Here is a 23,687-nt window from a genome sequence, read left to right as displayed (position 1 = left end):
CAGCAAGCCTGCGCATTTTGCATTGTCAGGTGTTTCAAACAAGTCTGTTTGTGGAGTGCCCTAATGTTGGAAGTATGTGGGGAGAACTTGAGGGTGCAGTTCTCAATCATAGCCATGTTGATGTGCCCTGCTGAATAGGTCTGCAACATTATTGTGTTCTCCTAGATAGTAGTCTGCCTTGAAGTGAATCTTGTGGTGAACTGCCCTATGCCATAAAATCTGTGCTAGGTGTGAAATGCTAAAGAGAGCACATGCCTCACTGCTTTTGTATATTTTCCATCTGTCAAGTTGTCTGTTTTGACAAGGACTACCTTGCCTCGGATTATTTGAGAGCAAGTTGTACAGCTAGAATCTCTAGGAAGACGGCGTGTTTCCCTTGATAATGAATGGGCCATTTTCCCGAAATGGTGTGATGATGTAAATGAGCACCCCACCCATGGAGGGATGTGTCTGTGGTATTGGTCACATGGGGAACAGGGTTTGCAAAAGGCCTACCTTGCACCATGCTGGTGGGTGTCCACCAGTGCAGAGAGCGGTGTGCTTTGGTATGAACCAACACTAGATCTTCCGATTGACCCTGAACCTGTGACCATTGGACTGCCAGACTCCTACGAGGGCCTCGCATGCAACCTTGCTTATGGGACTATGGCGATGCAACATGCCATAACACCTAGAAGGCACATGAATAGGCACACTGATATTGGGCAACTTGATTGGAAAAAAAAATTGTGGGTGGAGTTTTTTGTGCACCAGTCTTCACCTCTTACGATAACACGTTTAATTAATCTTTGATTAAAAATGTCAGATTGCTAAAATAAAATTCTATTTAAATGCATATTCCCCGAGTAATTACACAAATAGACCGAAGAATTGAGTTGTTCCTTAACTCAAGTGGATAATGCCTGGTATATTTCATAGGTAATTACATTTGGATGATTTGAAGAAAAGGATGGTATAACCCTTCCCTTCTTGCACCTTAATTGTCAAATCTAGGAATGTCATCTCCTGGGTGTTCTGGGTCATGGTAAACTGTATATCAAGGGAATATGTGTTAAGCCAGTTAACAATTCTATTTACATATTTCCCATTACTTACATGTATTTGTAGGTCTATTTTTTGTTGAACTATTTGTAAAGTGGCTTATTAATTGATCACTTGTAGTGTTCTATTTGTTTATATATGAGTTCAAATGGACATCTTATTTCTGTCCAATTCGTATGACTGCCGGACAGCCCTTTGTTCTTATCTCATACTTAACATAGCTGGGGCAAGCTGAGGTTTCCCTCATGTTGCTCGTTCTTCGGCCTAAGAGTTTCGCTGAAAGATAGGATGTCATCCATGGGTTGTTTTCCTCCAATGTCTCCTTAAAGAGTGACGAACTGAGCTGCCTGGCATGTATGGGGATGGTCAGTCTCCGCTGACGTTTTAATTGTAACAGCAAAATCAGATTCCTTATGTGTAGTTGGCCCAGTGGGACTGCAAACATGGCCCCTGGAGAGGTTGACAACTCTGAGAAAAATCAGGATATTGTCCATGTACGAGGTTATCCACCTTACTGTCATTAGCCTCACTCCTGTAAAGTGCTGCGAATGTAAATCCTATCATGCCAAAATCAGAGGAAAGTCTACCATAAAGCACTGGAAATGTTCAGGTCTGTAAATGGGAGGCATTTGAGGCATCACCTGCTCTGGAGTTAAGACTGACCTAGAATTGGTTGATTTTAGAATATTTTCAGTGATTAGTTTTGATGAAGTTAAGGCTGACCTTGGTAATGCTGCTATAGTCAAATATTTTGATATTGATACAGTGGAAACCCGTGGATTCTTCGAAATAAGAAAAACCACCAACTTTGGAAGGTGCATAGCCAACGACTGAAGTTGCTGATACTACAGTGGAGTTGTCTAGCGTCAAGAAAGTAGTAAAGACCTTCTAAGTTTTAAGAGGGGTGCCGGAGGGTGGAGCAGGAAAATAACAAGCATAACCTTTTGAAAGGCTTCAATCTGTACAGACGCATTAGTACAAGAAAAACTGAACTGCTGGATGGGTTACAACGCTAAAATCTATTCCGATAAAGAAAGATGAGGTAACTAGTTATTTCTAGTGCATTTTATGAAAGAAGAGTTAGGCCTTTCTTCTAATTCCTAAATATACCTATATATTCCTATAACGTTCCAGGAGAGAATTAATTCTGGGTTTATATGAGGGTCGGTCGAGTAACACTTTAAGGAGGCCATTGTTAACCTTACCCTTCCTTTCTCGAGTGACCTTTGGGCACTTGAGAAAACAGAGCTGGCATAGTGCTGCACTGCCTAATGTGCACAGGCACTAGAGACAGTCTTAGTGTGGATCTTTGATAGACATCTGCCGACGTTTCCTTGGGTTTTGCGAAAAAAATATCACAAAATAACTTAGACTCTCTCAGTCGCTTCGAATATAGCGTTTGTTAAGGTGCTGAAAACAAGTTAGTCACATAACAACTCTCGTCTATGAGCTGCAATGATGTTTCAAGTGGAGCCACATGACCCCAGAGTTGAATCCACATAATGCCACCAGGCGCAGGTCACTGCATTTTGTTGCAAAAAGTTTATAGCCCAGTCTGGTGCCTGAAAAGGATTCCCTGTAGGGATGTGGTGATGGAGTATACATTAGAAAGTAACATTTCAGGGCTTTGGTGTTGAACACAAAGTTTTTTAGGTCGTGGTTTCAAAACACAATCCAGGCTTGTAACTACTGAATAGTATTCTCTTCTGGTTGCTATAATCCACCATGAGCAATTACGTCAATTAGAACAGTGCCACAATGAACGACTACTTTTTCACGCCATAAAAACATCTTTGCAACTATGACCTGTCAACATCCACTGTTTCTAATAAGATTCAATGATTTTGCAATTTGAACATCTCTATTATACTAAGGGCCACATGTACAAAGATTCGGTTTTGCGAGTCGCAAAACCGAGTGTACAACAGTGTACTTGACACTGTTTGCGATTCCCAATGGGGCTGCAAATGACCTACCTCATGAATATTCATGAGGTAGGTCGCAATTTGCGACCCCATTTGGAATGGCTGCCCTTACAGGGATGGTGGCCTGCTGGAGACAGCAGACCACCATGTCTGTTGCATTTTTATTTTGAAATACATCTCGTTTTTCTTAAAGGAAAATGAGATGAATTTCAAAATCAAAAATGAAAAGTTTTCTTTTCATTTTTTCAGAACAGGCAGTGATCCGCAGAACCACTGCCTGCTCTGAAAAAAATATTTTTTCTGCCATTCACAAAGGGGAAGAGTGTCCCATGGGGACCCCTTCCCGTTTGTGAATGGGTTAGCACTGCGATTGTTTTGTGACCGCATTCACGGTCACAAAACAATTCTACATCGCACTGCGACTCGCAATTAGGAAGGGAACGCTCCTTCCTAGTTGCGACTGGCAAACCTATTTTGCGATTAGGTAAATAGATTACCGAATCGCAAAATAGGGTCTGTACATACGAAAATGTTTTTTTTTCCTGTCGCAAATGGTCCGTTTCTGCGAATTGGGCCGTTTGCAACAGGAAAAATGGTATGTACGTGTGCCCCTAGATCACGTACATGCAGAAAGCCAGTCCTCCTTTCTGTACCTGTTCTATGACCAAAACAAGTTGTCAGTTTCAAGTATTTTTAAGTGAAAGATTTCCCCACAACATTCAGGATCATTCCATGCAGCTACCTCTCCATACCTAACTCAGATTTTCGAATGTCTTAAAAACCATACTGCTCAAGTTCCCCAACAACGCTAACACTGCCAAAGTTTAAGAGCATGTACATGTTTATTTCGACAATTAAAAGATAGTATTATAGTGAAGTCCAGGATGTCTGTTCAGTGGGAGGGGCACCGATGTATAAACGGAAGCTAGACATTAGCAGAAGCATTGAAGAGGAGATGATAACATGACAACAACATTTACACGCCAACTGTTTCCGCTTGGTTTAGAATGCAAGTATCTGATGGCGTATGTAATCTGCAACAAGGCCAATAATGCAGAGTTGATCTTATCAGACTGTTTTTCAAGATAAATGTCATGCTTTGTCACCAACACACTTCTCTGAGCATCCCCAGAAAGCTACTTGACGACACAAGAGTAATAGAAGGGCCACATCAATGACATTTTCTTAGCTGCAAAATCGCAAGTGATACTTTGATGGCCTGTCTCCCACTTACAAAGACAACTTCTATTCCTGCCGGCGTCAACCATGCTTGTTATGCAGTCAAGAATGAGTCATAAGGGTAAGCAAATGGGGATTCTAAAGAAGCTCAGATCCGCAGGTACTCCGCTACAAAGACTGTGAGGATACGGCTCAGATTATCCACGGTGGGAGGGTGGAGATTCTCCTCTGTATCATCCATGGTATGCCATACCTGCGGGAATGGTGTCGCAATAAGGTGGAGAATGGGAACACCTAACAGAGAAAAAGACAACATTGCATTAAAGGCACAGAGCGGAAAATCTTTTAGAAATGAAATTGTGCAGACATCCTATAATGTTTGCACTTTCTAACAGTCATTCATCAATGTTACAGTTTTTTTTTTTTTTACAAGTCTCTATTGGTAAAACAATATCAGTACAGCCATGAAAGAACAAAAAAATAAACAAATAACCATGTGCAACTCGTTTCATTGGTTGTGCAATTTATTTCTATTACAAAAATAATACCTAATATAGGTTTGTTTTAGGTAGCATTATCAGGCCACATGAGACTACGTTTTCATTACAGTGGCTACAGACCCACCAACCATAGCCTGGTGTGAAGGTTTTAACTGCATATTCGACCTGTCAAAGTAACCCTTTTTGACAGGGCTACATCTTCTTTTTACATTTTACCATCATCCTTAAGAAGGTCTTACTGCCCATAAGGCAGGGTGTATAATATTTAAAGTAGGACACATAGGGCTTCATTACGACCCTGGTGGTCATGAGACCACCAGGGCTGCGGTGGAGGTCGGACCGCTGCCAAATCAGAGGTCCAGCCTCCACATTACGACCGTGACGGAGCTGCTACGGTCGGACCGCCAACACTGCCAGGTTGCCGCCAGCTGGCAGCCTGGCGGTGCCGGTGGTCTCCATCCACCAGGGCAGTGCTGCCATGGGGATTACGAGTCCCCTTTCCGCCAGCCTGCACTGCCCATGCGCTTGGCATGGGCAGTGCAGGGGCCTCCATGGACAGCCCCATTGCACATTTCACTGCCTGAATTACAGCCACATTGCCACCGGCTCAATAATGAGTCAATGTTAAAGCCCTGTTCCCCACTGGGCCGGTAGGCAGAAATGCTGTTTCTGCCCGCCCACCCAGCAGGCAAAGCTTAATAGTGCCAGCGGACGGAAGACCGGCATGCCGGTCTTCCACGCGAATGAGTTTGGTGGGCAGCGGAGCCATAGACTTTGGAGTTGGCACAGGAGGTCTGCATAGGGGAAGAATGATTCTGCTACATTGGATTTGGGTAGAGAAGGGCATGGTGGGATTGTCCGCAGCAGGGCACAGAGGAAGTGATGCAAAAGTGGGTAAGGTTGCCATGGGTATCCTTTACTTCATTTGTTAAAAAAGAACCAGGAGTTAACACCACCAACAGGCTGGTCCCAGGTATAAATGTAGTACCCACAGTACCCTCCTCAGAACATTATCTGTACTGCTGGAAGAACAAAAAAAATCACTGGACTTGCTGTCTGTGACCTGAGAAGAGCAACTAAGACTAGACCTGCTCTTCCTCTTGTACCCAGGCCAACGAGGTGGAATCCAAGGACCATAAGGCTGACCTCCTGCTTCAGCTACAGGGACACAACAAGCTACAAGAGGCCTTTCCTGCCATTTCCCAGCTGACCACTTCCAACTGGACCTGCCCTGGACCCTAGTGCTGGCCTCTGCTGGAGTATTAACCCCCAAATGCTGTTCCCAAGTTCCTGCACCCTTGGTTGGTGCCAAAGTGTGCTCATCCTAATAAATTCTTAAACCTGGGACTATGAAACTTTTTGGCTATAAGTACCTACGGAGGTCTGGTACCAAACTTCCCAGCCGATTGGATGAAGGTGCATTCCGGCTAGGCCAAAAATTCAGGTTGCTCTTTGTTAGAAATGGAGTCTCTAGTTGGCAGTCGTTTTGCACCCTGTCCAAGTAGGTACCGTCACTCTAGTCAGGATAAGGGAGATACCCGCTCATATAACCTCTGCTCACCCCCTTGGTATCTTGGCACAAGCAGTCGTGGTTATCTCAGAAGCAATGTGTAAGGCATTTGTGCATAACACACAGTAATAAGTGAAAACATTACAAAAGGACACCACATCAGTTTTAGAAAAATAGCTAATATTTATGTATATAAAACAAGACCAAAACAATAAAAATCCAACATACAATGCTAAAGATATGAATTTTGCAAGATTTACTCAAAAATACAGTTCCTTGAAGTTAATAGCTCCACCTGGGGCTATCACAGCATCGTGATCAACAAAACCAACAGTTCAGGCTGGCCGCGGTGTCGCAGGCCAGCTACGGTGTCAGGGAGACCTGCAAACAGTACCTTTGGAATTGCAGAGTGTCGTGATCCTCCGGGTTAGCTCCGGAGAGCAGCTCCACGGTGTCAGTTCCGGTGTCGGTGTGCGGGTCGTCCAGCCCTTGAAGTCACACGCGTTGCATAACGACATTCTGGGTTGATGAAGTCAGGAGCGCTGGCGTGGATGGCGGCTGGGCTGCAGTGCAAAGTGGGACAATGCAACGTGCGGTGCCCACAGGTCACGGTGTAGGCAGTGGCTCGGTGACACTGTCCAGCGGCGGCGGTGAGACCAGGGCTGCGGTGTGAAGCAGGGCGGTGCGACGTGCGGTGTCACCAGGTCACAGTGTAGGCAGCGGCATCGTTGTTGCTGAAGCGCTGTTGTCGGTAGGCCCAAACTGGTGGTGCGAGACGGGATGGTGCTTCATTACCCTCACGAGCGGTGTCCACAGGCCACGGTGCAGGCAGGGATGTCTGGTGATGACACTGGAGTCGATGGTGCTGGCGTTGGTGGACAGGGGCTGTGGGACGGGACGGTGCTTCATATACCTCACGAGCGGCGTCCACCGGCCACGGTGTCCACAGGAGCGGCAGCATCGGGGATGCCCAGGCTGCAGTGTGAGCAGGCGATGCCGGAGTGCGGAACCCATGGGTCGCGGTGCGAGCAGCAGCTCCGTGAAGTCATCCAATGACAGAGTCAGTGAAATCAGGGTCGCAGTACGAAGCGGGGCAGTGCGGCTCCGTGCGGTGTCGACAGGTCACTGTGCAGGCCAGTGGCGTTGTTGCTGTGGTTTCTCCTCTTGAACAGCACAAAACACACAGTTCCCAGTGCTGCAGGTCGAGGATACTGAAGTCTTTGGTGTCCCTGAGACTTCCAACAGGAGGCAAGCTCTACTCCAAGCCCTTGGAGAACTCTCTCAAGCAGGACACACAGCAAAGTTCAGCCTTTGCACTATTTTCAGGCAGAAGCAGCAACTGCAGGCCAGTCCAGCAAAGCAACACAGCCAAGGGACAGTAATCCATCTTCAGCTCTTCTGCTGGGCAGAGATTCCTCTTGCTTCCAGAAAGAGTCTAAAGGTTTGGGGTTTTGGGTCCTCTTCTTATACCCCTTTCTGCCTTTGAAGATGGCAAACTTCAAAGCAAAGTCTCAAGTGTTTGCAAGATCCTTCTTTGTTCGGGCCAGGCCACAGACACACACCAGGGGGTTGAAGACTGCATTGTGTGAGGGCAGGCATAGCCATTTCAAGTGTGAGTGATCACTCCTACCCTCCCTCTCAGCACAGATGGCTCATCAGGATATGCAGGCTACATCTCAGCTCCCTTTGTGTCACTGTCTAGAGGAGAGGTGTGAACAGCCCAACTGTCAAACTGATCCAGACGGGGAATCCACAAAAAGGTAGAGTCAAAGAATGTCTTAAGGAAGAAAATGCCTACTTTCTAAAAGTGGCATTTTCAAACTCACAAACTAAAAACCAACATCACTAAAAGATGTATTTTTAGATTGTGAGTTCAGAGACCCCAAACTCTAAATTTCTATCTGCCCTCAAAGGGAATCTGCACTTTAAAGTTACTTAAAGGCAGCCCCCATGGTAACCTGGAAGATAAGTCTTGCAACAGTGAAACACGCATTTGGCAGTATTTCACTGTTAGGACATGTAAAACACACCAGCACATGTTCTACCTTTTAAATACACTGCATTCTGCTCATGGGGCTACCTAGGGCCTACCGTAGGGGTGTCTTACATATAGTAAAAGGGAAGGTTTAGGTATGGCAAGTGGGTACACTTACCAAGTCGAACTGGCAGTTTAAAACTGCACATACAGACACTGCAGTGGCAGGTCAGAGCCATGTTTACAGGGCTACTTATGTGGGTGGCACAATCAGTGCTGCAGACCCACTAGTAACATTTGATTTCCAGGCCCTGGGCACCTCTAGTGCACTTTACTAGGGACTTACTAGTAAATCAAATATGCAAATCAGGAATAAACTAATCAACAATACAATTTACACAGAGAGCACATGCACTTTAGAACTGATTAGCAGTGGTACAGTGCCCAGAATCCTAAAGCCAACAACAACTGGTCAGAAAAATTAGGAGGAAGGTGGCAAAAAGATTGGGGATGACCCTGCAAAAATGGCCAGGTGCCACACTCTTGCCCAGAGCTTTTCAGCAGCAGCAAATCCAATCCAGCGGGATCCTTGTGAAGAAGGTATCTGGCCACATGGAGCCCTCTCCGGCTAGAGGCTGCAACCTTCCCTTCATTGAAGAATCTACATTCCAAAAAGTGACTTGGTCCGGAGGTAGAAATCTTCACTTGGCAAAAGCACAAAACATATTCGGTTGTGAGGGACCTTCCCTGGGAGTAAAATTAAAGTTTCTCCTGCTCAGAGAATTCCCACCAAAAATCAGCAGCTTCACCAAGGCCTCGTCCAGCAGCTATCCGACAAAGTGGAGCCCTCTTCGGCTACAGCTTGCTGTCTTGCCCCTCTAGACTTTTGACTTCCATCCCATAGACTAAGTCCGGAGGTAAAACTTACAACTGAGTTCAAACCTGGTTTCTGTATCCAAACTGAACTCCATGCTGGCCAGCCTTAACTTGCCCCTAGGTACCAGTCAAGCACAAGCAGATTACTGCAGTTTGTTCTTAACGCTTTTTGGTGTTATTTTTAACATGAAACTTTAAAAATTCATAACTCTGGTTCCACTTATTGGATTTTGCCTGTTTCTGTGTCATTGTTGTATTAAAATGTACTCTGTTTTTCTCAACTAGCTTGTTTTGTTCCCCTATTTGATCCAAAGTGTACTCATTGTGAGTGAAATTGGCTACTGCCCCACCAACCCAGGATGACAGGTCTTAGTAGCAGCAGATTAATATTACACGGAGACAAGAGTTTTAACCTGTGTCAAAGTTGGGATATTGGCTATTAGCTGTCCAGATCCACAGGGTCTTGCTTTTTTTTATGGATGAAGCCTTGGTATGTGTGGTTTGTTGAAACTGGGTGAATAGTGGAGTACATTTGAGCACAGGCAGTGATTGGTAATCTTCTAGCATTAGGCTAGTCTTCTTCCTTGGAGGACATGCTAATGTACACATCCTGCTTCCTATGCCACATCCCTGCAATATTGAGAGAGCTTGCATGCATTAAGTGTGGCAGAGAGGTATAAGATAGATGGATTCAAACTTGCAGAAAGATACTACCATCCTCTAATCTGACCTATGTATGATCATCTATGTAGGAACGTCAAGGGTAATCCCGCCAATAATAACAAGAGTTACAGCACGCAATGAGCAAAATTCCTTTAATGTAGTCATGAAACAGAGCTCTTACACAGCAGAAAGCGATACCATCTATCCAACAATAACCTTGCTATGACTGTGCTCAATATAGAGTCACAAACAATGTGATGGGAGGCAAATTACCTTGTTCCTAAATCAGTTACACTGCTTCCATATCTCGCAGTGACTGGCTTTGCTTCTCCCCCCAGTTCCCATTCCCTTACTGTGGCAGTCAATATTAGGTAACAGAACATTGAAACTACTTTATGAAATTAGGTTCTTACTATGATGACTATGCTCCAAGTATTAGTCTGTGCTGCATATTAAACTTGGCTTCTTAAGAAAGGACTTTGGAAGTATCAGAATAGTTAAGACATTCATATATCTAGCTTTATCATCCCCAGTTCTCAAACATATAACTATCAAAATTAACAACCAACACTTTGGCCCTCATTACGACCCTGGCGGGCGGCGGAGGCCGCCCGCCAGGATTCCGCCCTCCATAATACCGCTCCGCGGTCAGAAGACCGCGGAGGGTATTATGAGTTTTTCCCTGGGCTGGCGGGCGGTCTCCAAAAGACCGCCCGCCAGCCCAGGGAAAAACTCCCTTCCCATGAGGATGCCGGCTCGTAATCGAGCCGGCGGAGTGGGAAGGTGCGACGGGTGCTACTGAACCCGTCGCGTATTTCACTGTCTGCAAGGCAGACAGTGAAATACATTTTGGGGCCCTCTTACGGGGGCCCATGCAGTGCCCATGCCGTTGGCATGGGCACTGCAGGGGCCCCCAGGGGCCCCGCGACTCCCCCTCCCGCCATCCGGTTCCCGGCGGGAGAACCGCCAGGAACTGGATGGCGGGAGGGGGAGTCGGAATCCCCAAGCCGGCGCAGCAAGCTGCGCCGGCTTGGAGGATTCCTTGGGGGCAGCGGGAAACCGGCGGGAAACCGGCGGGAAACCGGCGGGAAACCGCCGGTTTCCCTTCTCTGACCGCGGCTAAGCCGCCGCGGTCAGAATGCCCCGCGGGGCACCGCCGGCCTGTCGGCGGTGCTCCCGCGTGCCGCGGCCCTGGCGGTTACAAACCGCCAGGGTCGTCATGAGGGCCTTTATCTTTTATTATAATAATGTATTTGCAAACCTAAACACATTGGATGCATGCACCTGATAGGAATATAATGAAATCATATTTCAATGCAAGCCTTTATTTCTTTAAATTTGATAAACATTATATATCAGTCTAATTTCTGAGAGAAAACTCACGAGCTCAAACCTCAACTATCAACCAACAGACGCAATAAAGTATTGTCCAGTCAGGTGCTTATCTTAGTAAAAAGTATTTTAATCTCACAATAAAATGAAATACTGCACAGATCAAATATGAATAGCTACCTGGTTGTAATCCCATCAACTAATCTCAGTGAAGTTCTACATTAACTACAGCACTCTCCCCCTTCGCTAGGAGCTCTCCTAATGTCTGCAGTCCCTCACATGAAATTTGGGAATAGTCATTGATTACCTGGTTAATGCACAGATCAATTCAACAGTTTGTGCCACTAAGAGTTCATTCATGCAAAGTGTAGGAAAGTCACTCTTTTTGGAATTGTTACCCCACTTTTTGCCTGCTATCAGTATTGACTGTTTTCACTGGGATCCTGCTAACCAGGACCCCAGTGATTGTGTTCTCTCCCTCTAAATGTGGTTGCAGAGGACATTGTACCCTCCACAATTGGTATGCTGGTGCCCCTATGTAAGTCCCTAGTATATGCTACTTAGGTACCCCAGACATTCGGGCACCAGAGGTTCCCTATGGGCTGCAGCATGTATTGTGCCACCCATGTGAACCTATGAAAAATGTGTCTGCAGGCCTGCCATTGCAGCCTGTGTGAAAAAGTGCATTCACCCTTTCACTACAGGTCACTGCACCATGTCACTTAAGTCATCCAAATGGTAGACCCTCCTTGCCCAGAAGGCAGGATGCACATACCTGTGTGTGAGGGTACCCCTGCATGAACAGAGGTGCCCCTACAAACTACAGCTCCACTGCGCTGGACTTCGTAAGTGTTGGGAAGTCATTTTACCCGTGTACTGGACACGGGTCATTCACTACCTTTGTCCACCTACATAATGGTAACTCTGAACTTGGGCATGTTTGGTATCAAACATGTCGGAATCATACCCCAATTCTGTTGCCAGTATTAGTTGTATGATTCCATGCACTCTGGGGGCTCATCAGAGGACCCACCAGTATTGCTCCTACTAGTCTTTCAGGGTTTTGCAAGCAGCTCACGCTGCTGCCACCCTCCAGACAGGTTTCTGTTCTGCTGCTTGACCAGCTCAAACAGGGGAAGACAGAACAAAGGATTTCCTATAGGAGAGAGAGAGAGAGAGAGAGAGAGAGAGAGACAACACCCTCTCCCCCTGGAAATAGGTGTGATATGGCTTGGGAGGGGTAGCCTCCCCAAGCCACCGGAATGCTTTGAAGGGCACATTTGGTGCCTTCCTTGCATAAACTGGTTTGTACCAGTCCAGCCCTGCTCTGGCGCGAAACTGGACAAAGAAAAGGGGAGTGACTACTTCACTGTCCATCACCACACCAGGGGTGGTGCCCACAGCTCCTTGAGGTAGCCACTTGGTTCTGCCATCTTGAATCCAAGATGTGCAGAGGTCCCTGGGAGCATCTGAGTGGCCAGGTCAGGCATGTGACATCACAGTCCCCTCCTGATAGGTGTTCACCTTGCAGGTGACCAAACACCCTTTTAGGGCTATTTAGGGTCCCCTCTTGGGTGGCTTATCAGATTTCATGTGGAAGATTCCAGCAGGACTTCTCTTCATATTTTTTACTTCATCTTCTGGCCACTGGGACGGAAACTGGACAATCTGCACCTTCAGCGATGGCTCCGCTCTGCAACATTGTTTCTCTGGCTCCTTCCAGCAACTGCAACACTTCCCTGGCTGTGCATCCTCTGAGGACGGCGAGTATTTAGTCTGCACAAAAAGTAAGAAGCAATCTCCCTTGGAGTGAAGGAGTCACTGCCCTGCATCTGCAGCACCAACTGCAACGACGACAGGCTGCGTGGATCTGCTCTCCTCTGGAACTGCGTGGATCCTGCATCACAGGTGGTGGTCTAGAGTGGTCCCCTTCGTCCTCTCTACCAGGTGTTCAACTTGGGAGACAGTAAGCTCTTGCCTCTCCTTGCAGGACAGTACCCCGATGCACCTCAACTCTTGCAGCTACCAAGGCTTGTTTGCTCCTCCTCCAAGGGATCTTCAGGCTCCGTGTAGCGCCGGCCCCCAGCATTCCTTCCTGCAAAGCACAGTCTTCTTCCTGCAGCTCCAGCGATGCGGGACTCGTCTTCAGGTGTGCTGAGTGGACCTCACCGCAACTGTTGTGCCTGCTGTCAGTGGGTTGCCTGTGGAGGCTGCCTCCTCTTCTTGTGACTCTCCTGACCGCTGAGGGTCACCCTGGACTCCCATCCTTTGGGTGAGTCCCCTGGGCCTTGCTGGTCCTCTCCAGCCTTGCAACTTGTCTTCTTCCTCTGTCACATTTGCCAAGGCTTGCTGATGGTTCTCCAGCACCATTGACCAGCTGCAACCCGACAGACGACGTGGTAAACTTCTGCATCACTCCAGGAACTCTTCTTGATCTCCTGTGCTTTACTGCTGGTCTTCTTTGTCCCTCGTCAACCAGGTCCTGCATCCACAGAAGGGTGGGTAGTGGCTTCTGCCACAACCGAACACTCCATCATGAACTGGACTTGGTCCACTTCCTTTGCAGATCCTCTTCTGTCAGGATCCACCTTTGGATTCTTCTGGTCTTGCTTGGGTCTTGCATAATCCTTATCCTGAGTCATCCTGTTGGTATTGGGGAAAACTAGGTAGTTACCTCTCCTCTCCTTGTCGCTGGGGGTCACTCTGGTAATCAACTCTTTGGGTTTCTAGTTCCTCCAGCTCTGTTCTACTGATTGCACTTCCTTGGGTGGGGGACTGCCTTTCACATTCCACTTTTTTAGTATATGGCTTGGCCATCCCCTAGGGCTCTCACTGTTTAACTATACTTTAGCCAGTGCTTATTGCTTTCTATGCTCTTTACGGATTGCTAATGTGTACATAATAGTGTGTTAACTTACCTCCAGTTGGGGGATTGCCTATTCAGTATTCTAGTATTTGTGTTAATATAATAAGGTACCTTTATTTGTGAACACTGTGTGGTTCTTTCATGTATGATAGTGCTGTGTGGCAATAGTGGTATTGCATAAGCTTTGCATGTCTCCTAGATAAATCTTGACTGCTCATCCACAGCTACCTCTAGAGAGCCCTGGCTTCCTAGACACTGCCTACACATCACTAATAGGGGATACCTGGCCCTGGTATAGGGTGATAACACCATAGGTGACCACCACACACCAGGCAAGCTTCCTACACAAAGCCTATGACGGATTTATGTCTGTGCGTTCAGTCTCTCGAACTTTCTGCTAGACCATGTATTTCCAGCCAGTGAAGATGTAGTTATTGAGGCATTTGCGGGTGCATTCTGGCACGCTCCTCCTTCAGTTGCGACTGAAATTATGCAGGACCACAAAGGCAGATTAACTCAGTACAAGGGCTACTAGGTGGGGATTAGTGCAGAGGGCCTGTATAGAGTGTTCTCTCCTTTGGCAGGTACCAGCCTTCCAGACTGAACAGAGACAGATGCTTGGTTTCAGCACTTGCAGCTCCTGGGCCAGATCATCAGCGGATGTTCATCTTAAGCAGTTGCGGCCTCCCAGGACAAATCTGGGCTTTCGCATCGCTGATGATGATGACTCCTTTTCACTGCAGCCCCAGCATCAGGCAGGAGCATACCAGTCTCTTAGCGTATGGATTCCAAGAATGTTGCTCTTTAATTGTATGTCATGATTCAGTTCGCTATGGGAATCATGTTGCGAAAGCAAGAGATCCTTCAAGACACAGGTTGACTCTTGGCTTTATTCCATTCTGGGAATTTCTGCAGGTCCTTTCTGGCAAGAGTGTTACTTGGTAAAGGCAACACTGGGGCAATGTATATTGCACAAAAAGCAGTATTTTAATGTAACCCAAGAACAGACACAACTAACTGTTTTGGTTTAATAACCTAGAACTGGGTTCTTATGGGTGGGACAGCAGTATCTTATGGTTGGAGAGGAAGCCAACACCGATTTAAATATAGGCTACACACAGGATGACATTGTAGACCACAATACTCTGCAAATAAACAGCTTTTCCCGGAGCCCTTCGCAAAGGCAGGACCCCAGACGGCAAAGAGTCTGACTTTTAAGGGGCATGATTAGGAGCAACTTACAGCTCATCTCCCAGACAGAATGCTCTGGGTGTCATGCTCGACCCCTCTAGCTGGAACACCACCGAAGGCAATAAGAAACTTTGCTCTCTCCCTGCTCCATATTGAATTCTACCCTATATAAAGGAGAATGGAAGAGACTGCATATTATGGAATATTCAGGCTACCTGGCAGAGATGAACACTGCCCCTACTTTCTCTCAAGTAGGAATCGCCAAGGGAATAAAAATACATTATTCTTAAGAGGAAATGAGCATTCAGGCTACACACCAGAGGTGGCCATTGCCTCTTTTTTTCCCTGAGGACAGGGACAAATTTCCTGATTCGTACTTTCCTGAAAGTTGTGGGGGGAAGGATCTGGAGGACCATGACAATGGACTCGCAGATAATGTCTGGTTTACTAGTGAAGGAATGGGAATACAATTAATTAAACTGAATGTAATTGGAACATGAATGAATATTCCCAGTAAAACAGAGAGAGATATAAAGGCATGAAAACTTCAGAACAAAAGAAACTGACAGAGATATTTTACTCATTGACCTAAGTACAACTATTGTAGGAAGTAAGGCACACTAAATAAACAGACTTTTTGATTGCCTCCATTCATGTGATCAATAGATCAATCATTTCACAGGTCCACTTTTATACATATTTTCCAGACACGGGCTGTGGATCCTCTGTATAAGGTGTCAGAACTGATATGAGGTGTAACTCAGACACAGCCTTTATGCTAGGTGATAGCTCTCACAGGATGTAGCTATGGGGCTGATTACAAGCAGGAGTCTCTAAAACAAGGTCACAATGAAGCGTGAGATGTCAGCGCTTGGCTTACATCAGCCTTTCTGAAGCAGTCATGAGACAGACAAAAGGGCAGGCCTTGCTTAGAAACTCTGTTGCCAACAACAAGAGAAACCTCTGACCTGCCCCTCACTCTTACCATCTACTCCATTGTCACTGAGGAAGACATAATCAGCAGACCTTTGCTAACAAGGACCTCACTGAATTTCTGTAGGTAGCCTTTTCTCTATCCTCCCTCACTTCAGTGTTTGGGTCTCCACCCTCAAGCCACACGGATGCAGTCAATACACTTCCACTGTCTGGGGAAGCCATATGTACTCTCCATCATATGCCATGCTAAGCCTAGGGCCCATTCAAATGCATTTCACTAGTCCCAACATTCAGACTTTTACCATCCATGGAGTCTTACTACTACACATCAGCTACATATCCACCACAAATACACACACATGGAATGTCCGCACAAAAGTCTGGGAGTCACACAGACTACTTATACTGGTGTTGATACACAGTGCCTCTTTGCTGGCCTTCCAAACAATTCTGCTGCATATGTATCTCAACCATCCTTCATCTAGCCCTCAGAGTTCCTGCACGCTACTCATCTGGTGGTAAAGTTATCATGGCCACAGTTCCCAGTGCTATCACAGCTGGCAATCAAAGCCCTTTGTAGCTCAGAATCCTTCTGTGGCACATCTGAGATGATTTATCTGGAGCTTCCCTCGCACCCTCTTCTGGCCATCGGATCGGTCTTATGATCCTGAACTCCCCTTTGCTGATAGCCATAGCGCTTTGACTCCTCTGTTAGCCATTAACCAATTTGCTGAATTCAGCACTCTGTTTCTCAAACCTTTTTGCCACCCTTCACAGACCACACTTCTTTTTCAACAACCACTGTTAGAGCCTTTGACAATTTTTAGTCCCTCTCCTCTCTGATCCACCCTCAGACTACTATGCCAGCATCAGTCAGTGCTGTTATCACTCAGAAGTGAGAGTGTAATTTTCCGGGTTTTTAATTTACTTTGAATGATCTGATCCTCCTCGTCCTTCTATGCCTTCTGGTGCTGGCTCTACTCCGGGTCCTGTCCAAGCCTTCATTTTCTGGGTTGTTTTGGTTCTCCTGGTCCTCATCCTGGCACTGGTCCAGCTAGCTCTGGTTACCATGATACTGGTTGCCTGAATCTGGTGCTCCTAGTTCTAGTCCTTCTTGACCCTGGTTTTCCTGTCCCCTCCTTGTGTCAGCCCTTCCTGGGCCTACTGTTCCTAGTATAATGATCCTCTGCACTTTGATTTTGCTGGTTCCTTCTCTACCTGGCTTTGTTGTTCTGGTCCTCAGGTGTTGTTCGGTCCTTAGGAGCAATCCTGGTCCTCCTGGTTCAGGTCATCCAGATCATCCTTATCATGGTCCCTGTCCACCTGGTACCGTATCCATTGGTCCTAGGCCCTCCCTATTAGGTCCTTTTGGGTTGGGCCTGTTCATTTTGGTCCTGGTCTGGTCCCACTGGTTTCAGAGCCTCTCGTCATTCTGGAGCTCCTGAACCTCACCAGCATGTTGATGCCACTCTAGTTCCTGGTCCACCTGCTCTAGTTCAAGTCTTGGTCCCTCTTGGTTCTGGCCCGCCTAGTATTACTAGCCAGTTCCAGGTCTAGCTTATCCTGATCCTTTTAGTCCACCTACCTCATTCACCGGTCCCCTCTCTTAATGGCCCTTGTCTATCATCTGCTCTTGATCAAACTAATGGTAATTTTCTCCTGATCCTCCTGGCCATCCGGGTCCGGTTCCATTCATTTTCCTGTCTCAGGGTGGTCTGTTCCTTCTGATCTTTGTCATTCCTGTCTTGCTACCGCCAGGTTCTGATTTTTCTGCTCCACGCGGTACTCCGGTCTCCTAGACCTGTTCTTGGTGGTCTTAGTTCTGATTCGTCTAATCCTAATTGCTCTGGTCCTGACCATCCTGATTCTTGTCCTCCTGATATCCTTGTTAATCCCCCCTCATATTCGTAGCATATTTTGGTCCCCTGGTGCTACTGGCCATATTTCTCATGTTCCTAATCTTTCTAGTCTTCTTTAATCTGGTCATGATCCTCCTGGCCCAGATCTTCCTGGAGAGTAATCAGGGTGAAGGGCAGCCCTGATGAGTCCCTTTGGAGATGTTGAAAGGCTGTGACAGGAGCCCATTAACTCTCACCATCACTCTAGGAGATCAACTGGGAATGTTCCTCCTTTTTCTGGTCCTCCAGGGCCTGGCCATCCTGTTCCTAGCTCTGTGGTCATCCTGGTTCTGATGTTGCTGGTCCTGATCCTCCTTTTACTCCTCACCCTTGTCCTTCTGGTCCTGGTAATCAAGGTCCTGATCCTATCTTTCCTGATGTCCCTGGTCCCTCTGGCCCTTTGTTTCCAGTCCTCTTAGATCTTACTCTTCTGGATCTGGTCATCTTGGTCCCTAGTCTCACTTGCCTTGCCCTCCTGGTGATGGTCATTGTATTCTTGTTTTTCATAATCCTTATCCTTCTTGTGATTCTGTGTCCATTGCCCCTGATCCTCTTTGTTCTAGGCCTCATTCTCATAGACTTGGTCTTCTAGCTATCCTAGTCTTGGTCTCCTTAGTCCTGGAGTCTGGGTTCTTCTTCTCCTATTGTGATGGCCTTCATAAACCCTGTTTCTGGACACCTTGGCTTTTCTTAGTTCCAGTAGCCTTGTCCTGGTCCTGTTCCTTTCTGGTCCTCTTGGTCTTGGTTACACTGTCCTGGTTTTCCCCATACTGAATCTCCTAGCCCTTGTACTACTAGTACTAGTCCTGCTGGTACTCTTGAATCATCTAGCCCCTCATGTCCTGGTCTTCGTAGTCTTTGTCCTCCTGGTTTGGGTTGTCCTAGTCTTCTCAGATATGTTCCTTGTCCTCTTGGTTCTAATGGTACTGCACCTACTGGTCCTGGCCCTTTTGATCCAGGTTCTCCTTATTGTAGCCACTTGTGTCCTGGTCCTCTTAGTATTTGTTCACTTGGTTTGGGTTGTCCTAGTCCTCCCAGATCTGTTCCTTGTCCTCCTGGTCCCAGGGGTACTGCACCCACTGGGCCTGGCCCTCTTGATTCATGTTCTCCTTATTTGGATTGGTCTTCCTATGCCTGATCCCTGTGGGCCTGGTCCTCCTGGCCACCAGTGTCCAGTCCCCTGGTCTTCCTGACTCTTGCTGGCCTTCTTACATCTGATCCTCCTGACCCTGGTCCTGCTACCCAAGATGATTTCTCGGCCCACTTGGCAAACCGAGCCCTGGTTTCCTAGGTCCTGATCTTCATGGTTCTCTTAGCCTTTGTTTCTGGTCCTCCTAGTCATGACCCTTTTAGTCCATCTAGTCTTCCTTGCTGTGATCCCCACGCGCCCTTGGTCTTTGGGGAACTTTATCAGTATTTAAGGAATTATTGATTTTAAATTAGTTTTATGGCATGAGTGAAAAAACAACTTTAATGTCTGTGATAAAACTTTAATGTGCTTAAATTGTGATTTTGATAAAGTTTTAATATGTGTGATCAAATTTCTCTAACTATTTTAAATGCTTATACAAATAATCATATTGATTTATTCATTCTTATCACTAAATTTAAGGTTTCTACTTCTGCTTATAATGAACTGAGATTCAATCTGAAGGTCCTAATTATTAACTGAGGATGAACTATTTTTCTCATAATGCTACATTTATTATAACAAGCATTGGCATAGGCCACAGGTCTTCCCTTTTCGCTTTGCCAACAGTTTTTAGTGATGCAGTGCATCATGGTTAAAGAAAAGAAGGCGCTATGACACATCTACTTGTGTCATTTTGTAGGGGTGAGCAACACACAGGGGCACATCCACAAAATGATGCAGGTGCTTTTTTCTACTTTATTTACTGAGTTGGATTGGTAAATAAACAATTCAAATAGAGCAGGTGGAGGGAAGCAATATGGAGGTCCGGTGGTGGGGAAGGAAGCAATACGGGGTAGGTGAAGCTAAACGGGGTCAGACCCAACACAGTAAATACAATGTAAAAAATGAAAACAGTTGTCAAAGAAGAAACCTTTATAGTCCTAGAAATAACTGTGTCTCTGCCAGTCTAGTAATTATCTATCCACAGCATTGCTAGCATTTAGAATTAACATCTTAACTGCTGCCACCCCCCCACGCCCCCATTGCAGGGTCCTTTTTTGGGTATTTGGGGTAGTTCATGCTTAGGCCTCCATAACCTTTTATCTACCTAAGGTATCTACTGCAAATGTGTGCCCTTTTTCCCAACATCCTGGGAATTCTAAAGGTATCCAGGGTTTGTTGATTTCCCTGGAGGGGACTGGGAAAATAACCAAAACATAGCTAAATTTTGAGTTTTTGGGGGGGGGGGAGAAAAAGAAAAAAGTGTTCTGGATAAAAGTGTCTTTTTTTCATAAAAGCAGCATCAATGAACGGTTTACTGTCCTAAAGTCACCACCCTCCCAGCTTTCAGGAACTTGCAGAGGCGAATAAAAGTGAATCAGAGGCAAATCTGTAGCCCATTTTTCCTATTTTTGTGCTTTCAACCCACTACCAGTTTGTGGTGGGAACCAGTGTGAAACCCATGAGTGATACAGGAAAATTACATATTTCTGAAAAGTAGACAAAATTCAGAATTTAGCTAGGTGTCATATGTGTAGCTCCCTCAAGGTTTTCCCAAAGAAACGAAGAGCCTGATTACGATTTGGTGGATGGGATATTCCATCACAAACGTGACAGATATCCAGCCTGCCATATTACAAGTTCCATAGGATATAATGGAACTTGTAATACGGCGGACGGGATATCAGCCAAGATTGTAATCAGGCCCTGGGTGTTAAAAAGAAGAAATATTGAAAACTAGCAGGAAAAACAGCCATTTGTCACAATGTTTTCATCTGTAACTTTTTACGAAAGCAATGTACCATTATGTTCGCTAGACCCTTTTGATTGTGGGGATATATAGGAGTTATAGGTTCTCCAAGAACCCAATTTACCCAGAGCCAACAGCTGAGCTGCATCATACAATGGTTTTTCATTGTGTAGTGAGTATAGATCAATTCATGGGTGAAATTTGTAGAGTGAAAAATAGGTATCAAAATAACCTATGTATTTCTGATATGGGCACAAGATATGGAGTGTCTATTTGTACATCTCTGAATTTATGGTTATCCATAACAGCTATGATTTACAGGGTATATTTCAAAGTATGTAGCTGTGAATTTTGGGCTCTAGCTCAGCCAGCACCTAGAGAAACCTAGCACACTTGTATATATTTTAAAACTAGACACCTAGAGGAATCAATGATGGGGCGACTTGTGTGGCTTTTACCAGGTTGTTTTACCCAGAATTGCAGGAGGCTGGCCCTCTACATAGTGTGCAAAGCTCGGCACACTGTGCAGGGGGCCCAGGCAACCACACATTGGTTTGCAGGGGTAAAAACTAGATCACCTAATGCTGTAATGTTTAAGGTAGCTGTGTCGATCAGTTAGGCCAATCTTGTGCAAAGCATTTGTTGTATTCACAGTATCAATCCTGCAACTCACAAACTCAAAGGAATAACTCAAGACCAATTTATAAAAAATACTTCAGATTTTTATTTACTTTTGAGATATGGATTTTTGAAGTTTAAGAAAAATATTATTTTTGTGCGTAATTATGCACCATAGGAATCAATGGAAAGTCACCTTTAAAAATACATATAAAATCACACATTTGCTTTACCAAATTCTTCGTTTGCAGATTGGTTGAGGTTATTGGTGGGCACACCGTGCCAGCTGGAGAAGTTTGGGCGGCTCCTGGTGGGAGCGGTGGTGAAAGGTCTCTGGAGCTTGTGCAGGGCCACTGTGGGGAACAACTTGATAAAGGTCTATGCAGGTAAGTTTAAAGGTGGTTCTTTGGGGTCCCCTTGGAGGGTCGAGGTCGCAAGGGATGAGGGACCGTTAGTGCACAGTAGGTTCTTCGTTGCAGGGCACAGCGCGGCCGGGTGAAGACTGAATCAGTGAGTCAGGAGCAGTGCGCAAAGATGCCCTTTGGATCTGGAGGTAAGTCAGTTTAGGGGTCATTTTCAGGACAATGGGGGCACTCTGGCGGGAGGTCTGGGTTGTTCCTGAAGTCCGTCAACTGGGACTTCCTCCTGGTCCCTTTTCAGCCCCAGGTGGTCTGGTTTTCCTGGTGTCCGACGTCAGCTAACCAAATAAAGGGCATTGGTGCGGTTTGACCACTGGAGGGCGCAGTGGCACCCAACTTGGCACACCTGCAGGGTTTGTCCTCACGGTCATCGTTGTGTCATCGGGTCCAGCTGCGTCTTCTGGTTTGGAGGTTAGCGGCTGATCAGGGAAGTGACCCTCACTGGTTTGCTGGTTTCTTCTTGTTGCAGAGTGGTACCGCCACTCTGAAGGAAGTTTTTGGGTGATATATATATAAAGCCTGGAGATTCTCTGGGGTTCTTTAGCATTTTTCCATGTGTCCAGCAGCTCCTCAGCAGCGATTGTTGGGTCCTGGGTGCAGCAGGCAGGGATTGACGCCTTTTCTTTGTGCAGCAGGTCCACAGTTCTTGTGCCTTGGATCGTTGTGGTGCTGGTTTTCTTTTTGTCTGTCAAATCTGATTTCTTGTTTTAGGGATGCCCACTAAATACTGAATTTAGTGGGTGTTTTAGGGGGAACCTGGTAGTGTCCAATGGGGCATCTACCTTTGGGTGGCTACACCCATTAAAGTGACCCCTTCCTGTGGAAAGGGTCACTTCCATCCTGATTATTTCATTTTCCTCCATCTTAGATGGAAAGAAAATAGCCAGAGTGCCCACCTCGCAAGCCACATCTTAGGGGTGGTGCATGCCAGGTGAGGCCACTCCTTCCACTCTTTGTGTAGTTTCCCATCTTTGCTCCCACCAAAGGTGGGGGTTTGCAAAGGGGGTGACCATCTTCTGCTAGCAGCAGGCCTGGGGGTCAAGTTTCAAAGGCAGTAAGCCCTTTAAAGCGTGACGCCAGGGCAGTGCACATTCCTGGGGGGTGGGGGGGGGATGTTAGCACCTCCACCAGGAAGGGCATAGTTCTACAAGCCAGAGAGATGGATCTCTCCCTCAAGGTTTGAAGACTGGGTGTCTGGAGGAGGCAGGCTGGATAGGACCGGTCAGCAGCCATGTCAAGGTAGGTAGCATTTACAGGGGGCAGCTCTAAGGTGACCCCTGGGTGCTTTTAGGGATAAACCAAATACTGGTACCAGATTGGATTTATCATTCTGAGTTGTTTGATACCAAACAACAGGGCTCAGAGTGGCCATCATGTAGCTGGGAAACTCATGTTGACCAGTGTCTAGCACATGTATTAAAATGGCAGCCCTGTCACTCACTATGTCCCAGGTTTGGCAAGGACAAAGTGAGGGCATATTGCTCATGCAGCTATGCCCTCACTTGTAATATGATGCACCCTGTCTTATCGATAGTGAATGCAGTGTACGATGAACAGGGCACACAGGCAGTCTGCCATGTCAAGTTTGTGTTTTAGGTTTGCACCAGGACACTTAGCCTGCAGTGATAGTGCTGGGTGCATCTGGATGCATGGTCTTAGAAGGTGGCACAATCAGTCAGTGCTGCTGCCTCAGGGGCCTACCTTTAGTACCCCATGCCCTGGGTACCTAAGTACCTTTTACTAGGGACTTATAGTAATAGCTAAAGGTGTATCGACTTGTGCCAATGCAATTTTTAGGGAAAGAACATTGGCACTGGGAACCTGGTTAGCAGAATCCCAGTGCACTCCAGTCCAAGTTGCACCCAGAAACCAGGCA

The 23,687-nt window shown here is 46.4% G+C and overlaps 1 protein-coding gene across 1 annotated transcript in view; it reads right to left on the bottom strand.

Annotated features, from left to right (window-relative positions):
• Positions 1-3,789: 3,789 nt before the first annotated feature.
• QPCTL (glutaminyl-peptide cyclotransferase like) overlaps positions 3,790-23,687 on the bottom strand; it is a 967,717-nt gene continuing 947,819 nt past the window's right edge. The window contains exon 7 of the mRNA XM_069207795.1: positions 3,790-4,439. Within this exon, the coding sequence (XP_069063896.1) occupies positions 4,294-4,439 (146 nt within the window). The 3' untranslated portion in view covers positions 3,790-4,293. The remainder of the gene's footprint in view (positions 4,440-23,687) is intronic.

Source organism: Pleurodeles waltl, chromosome 9 (genome assembly GCF_031143425.1).
Source record: "Pleurodeles waltl isolate 20211129_DDA chromosome 9, aPleWal1.hap1.20221129, whole genome shotgun sequence".
Classification (NCBI taxonomy): Eukaryota; Metazoa; Chordata; class Amphibia; order Caudata; family Salamandridae; genus Pleurodeles; species Pleurodeles waltl.
The sequence above is the reverse complement of the archived record's forward strand: the minus strand, read 5'-3'. Positions and strand labels throughout refer to the sequence as shown.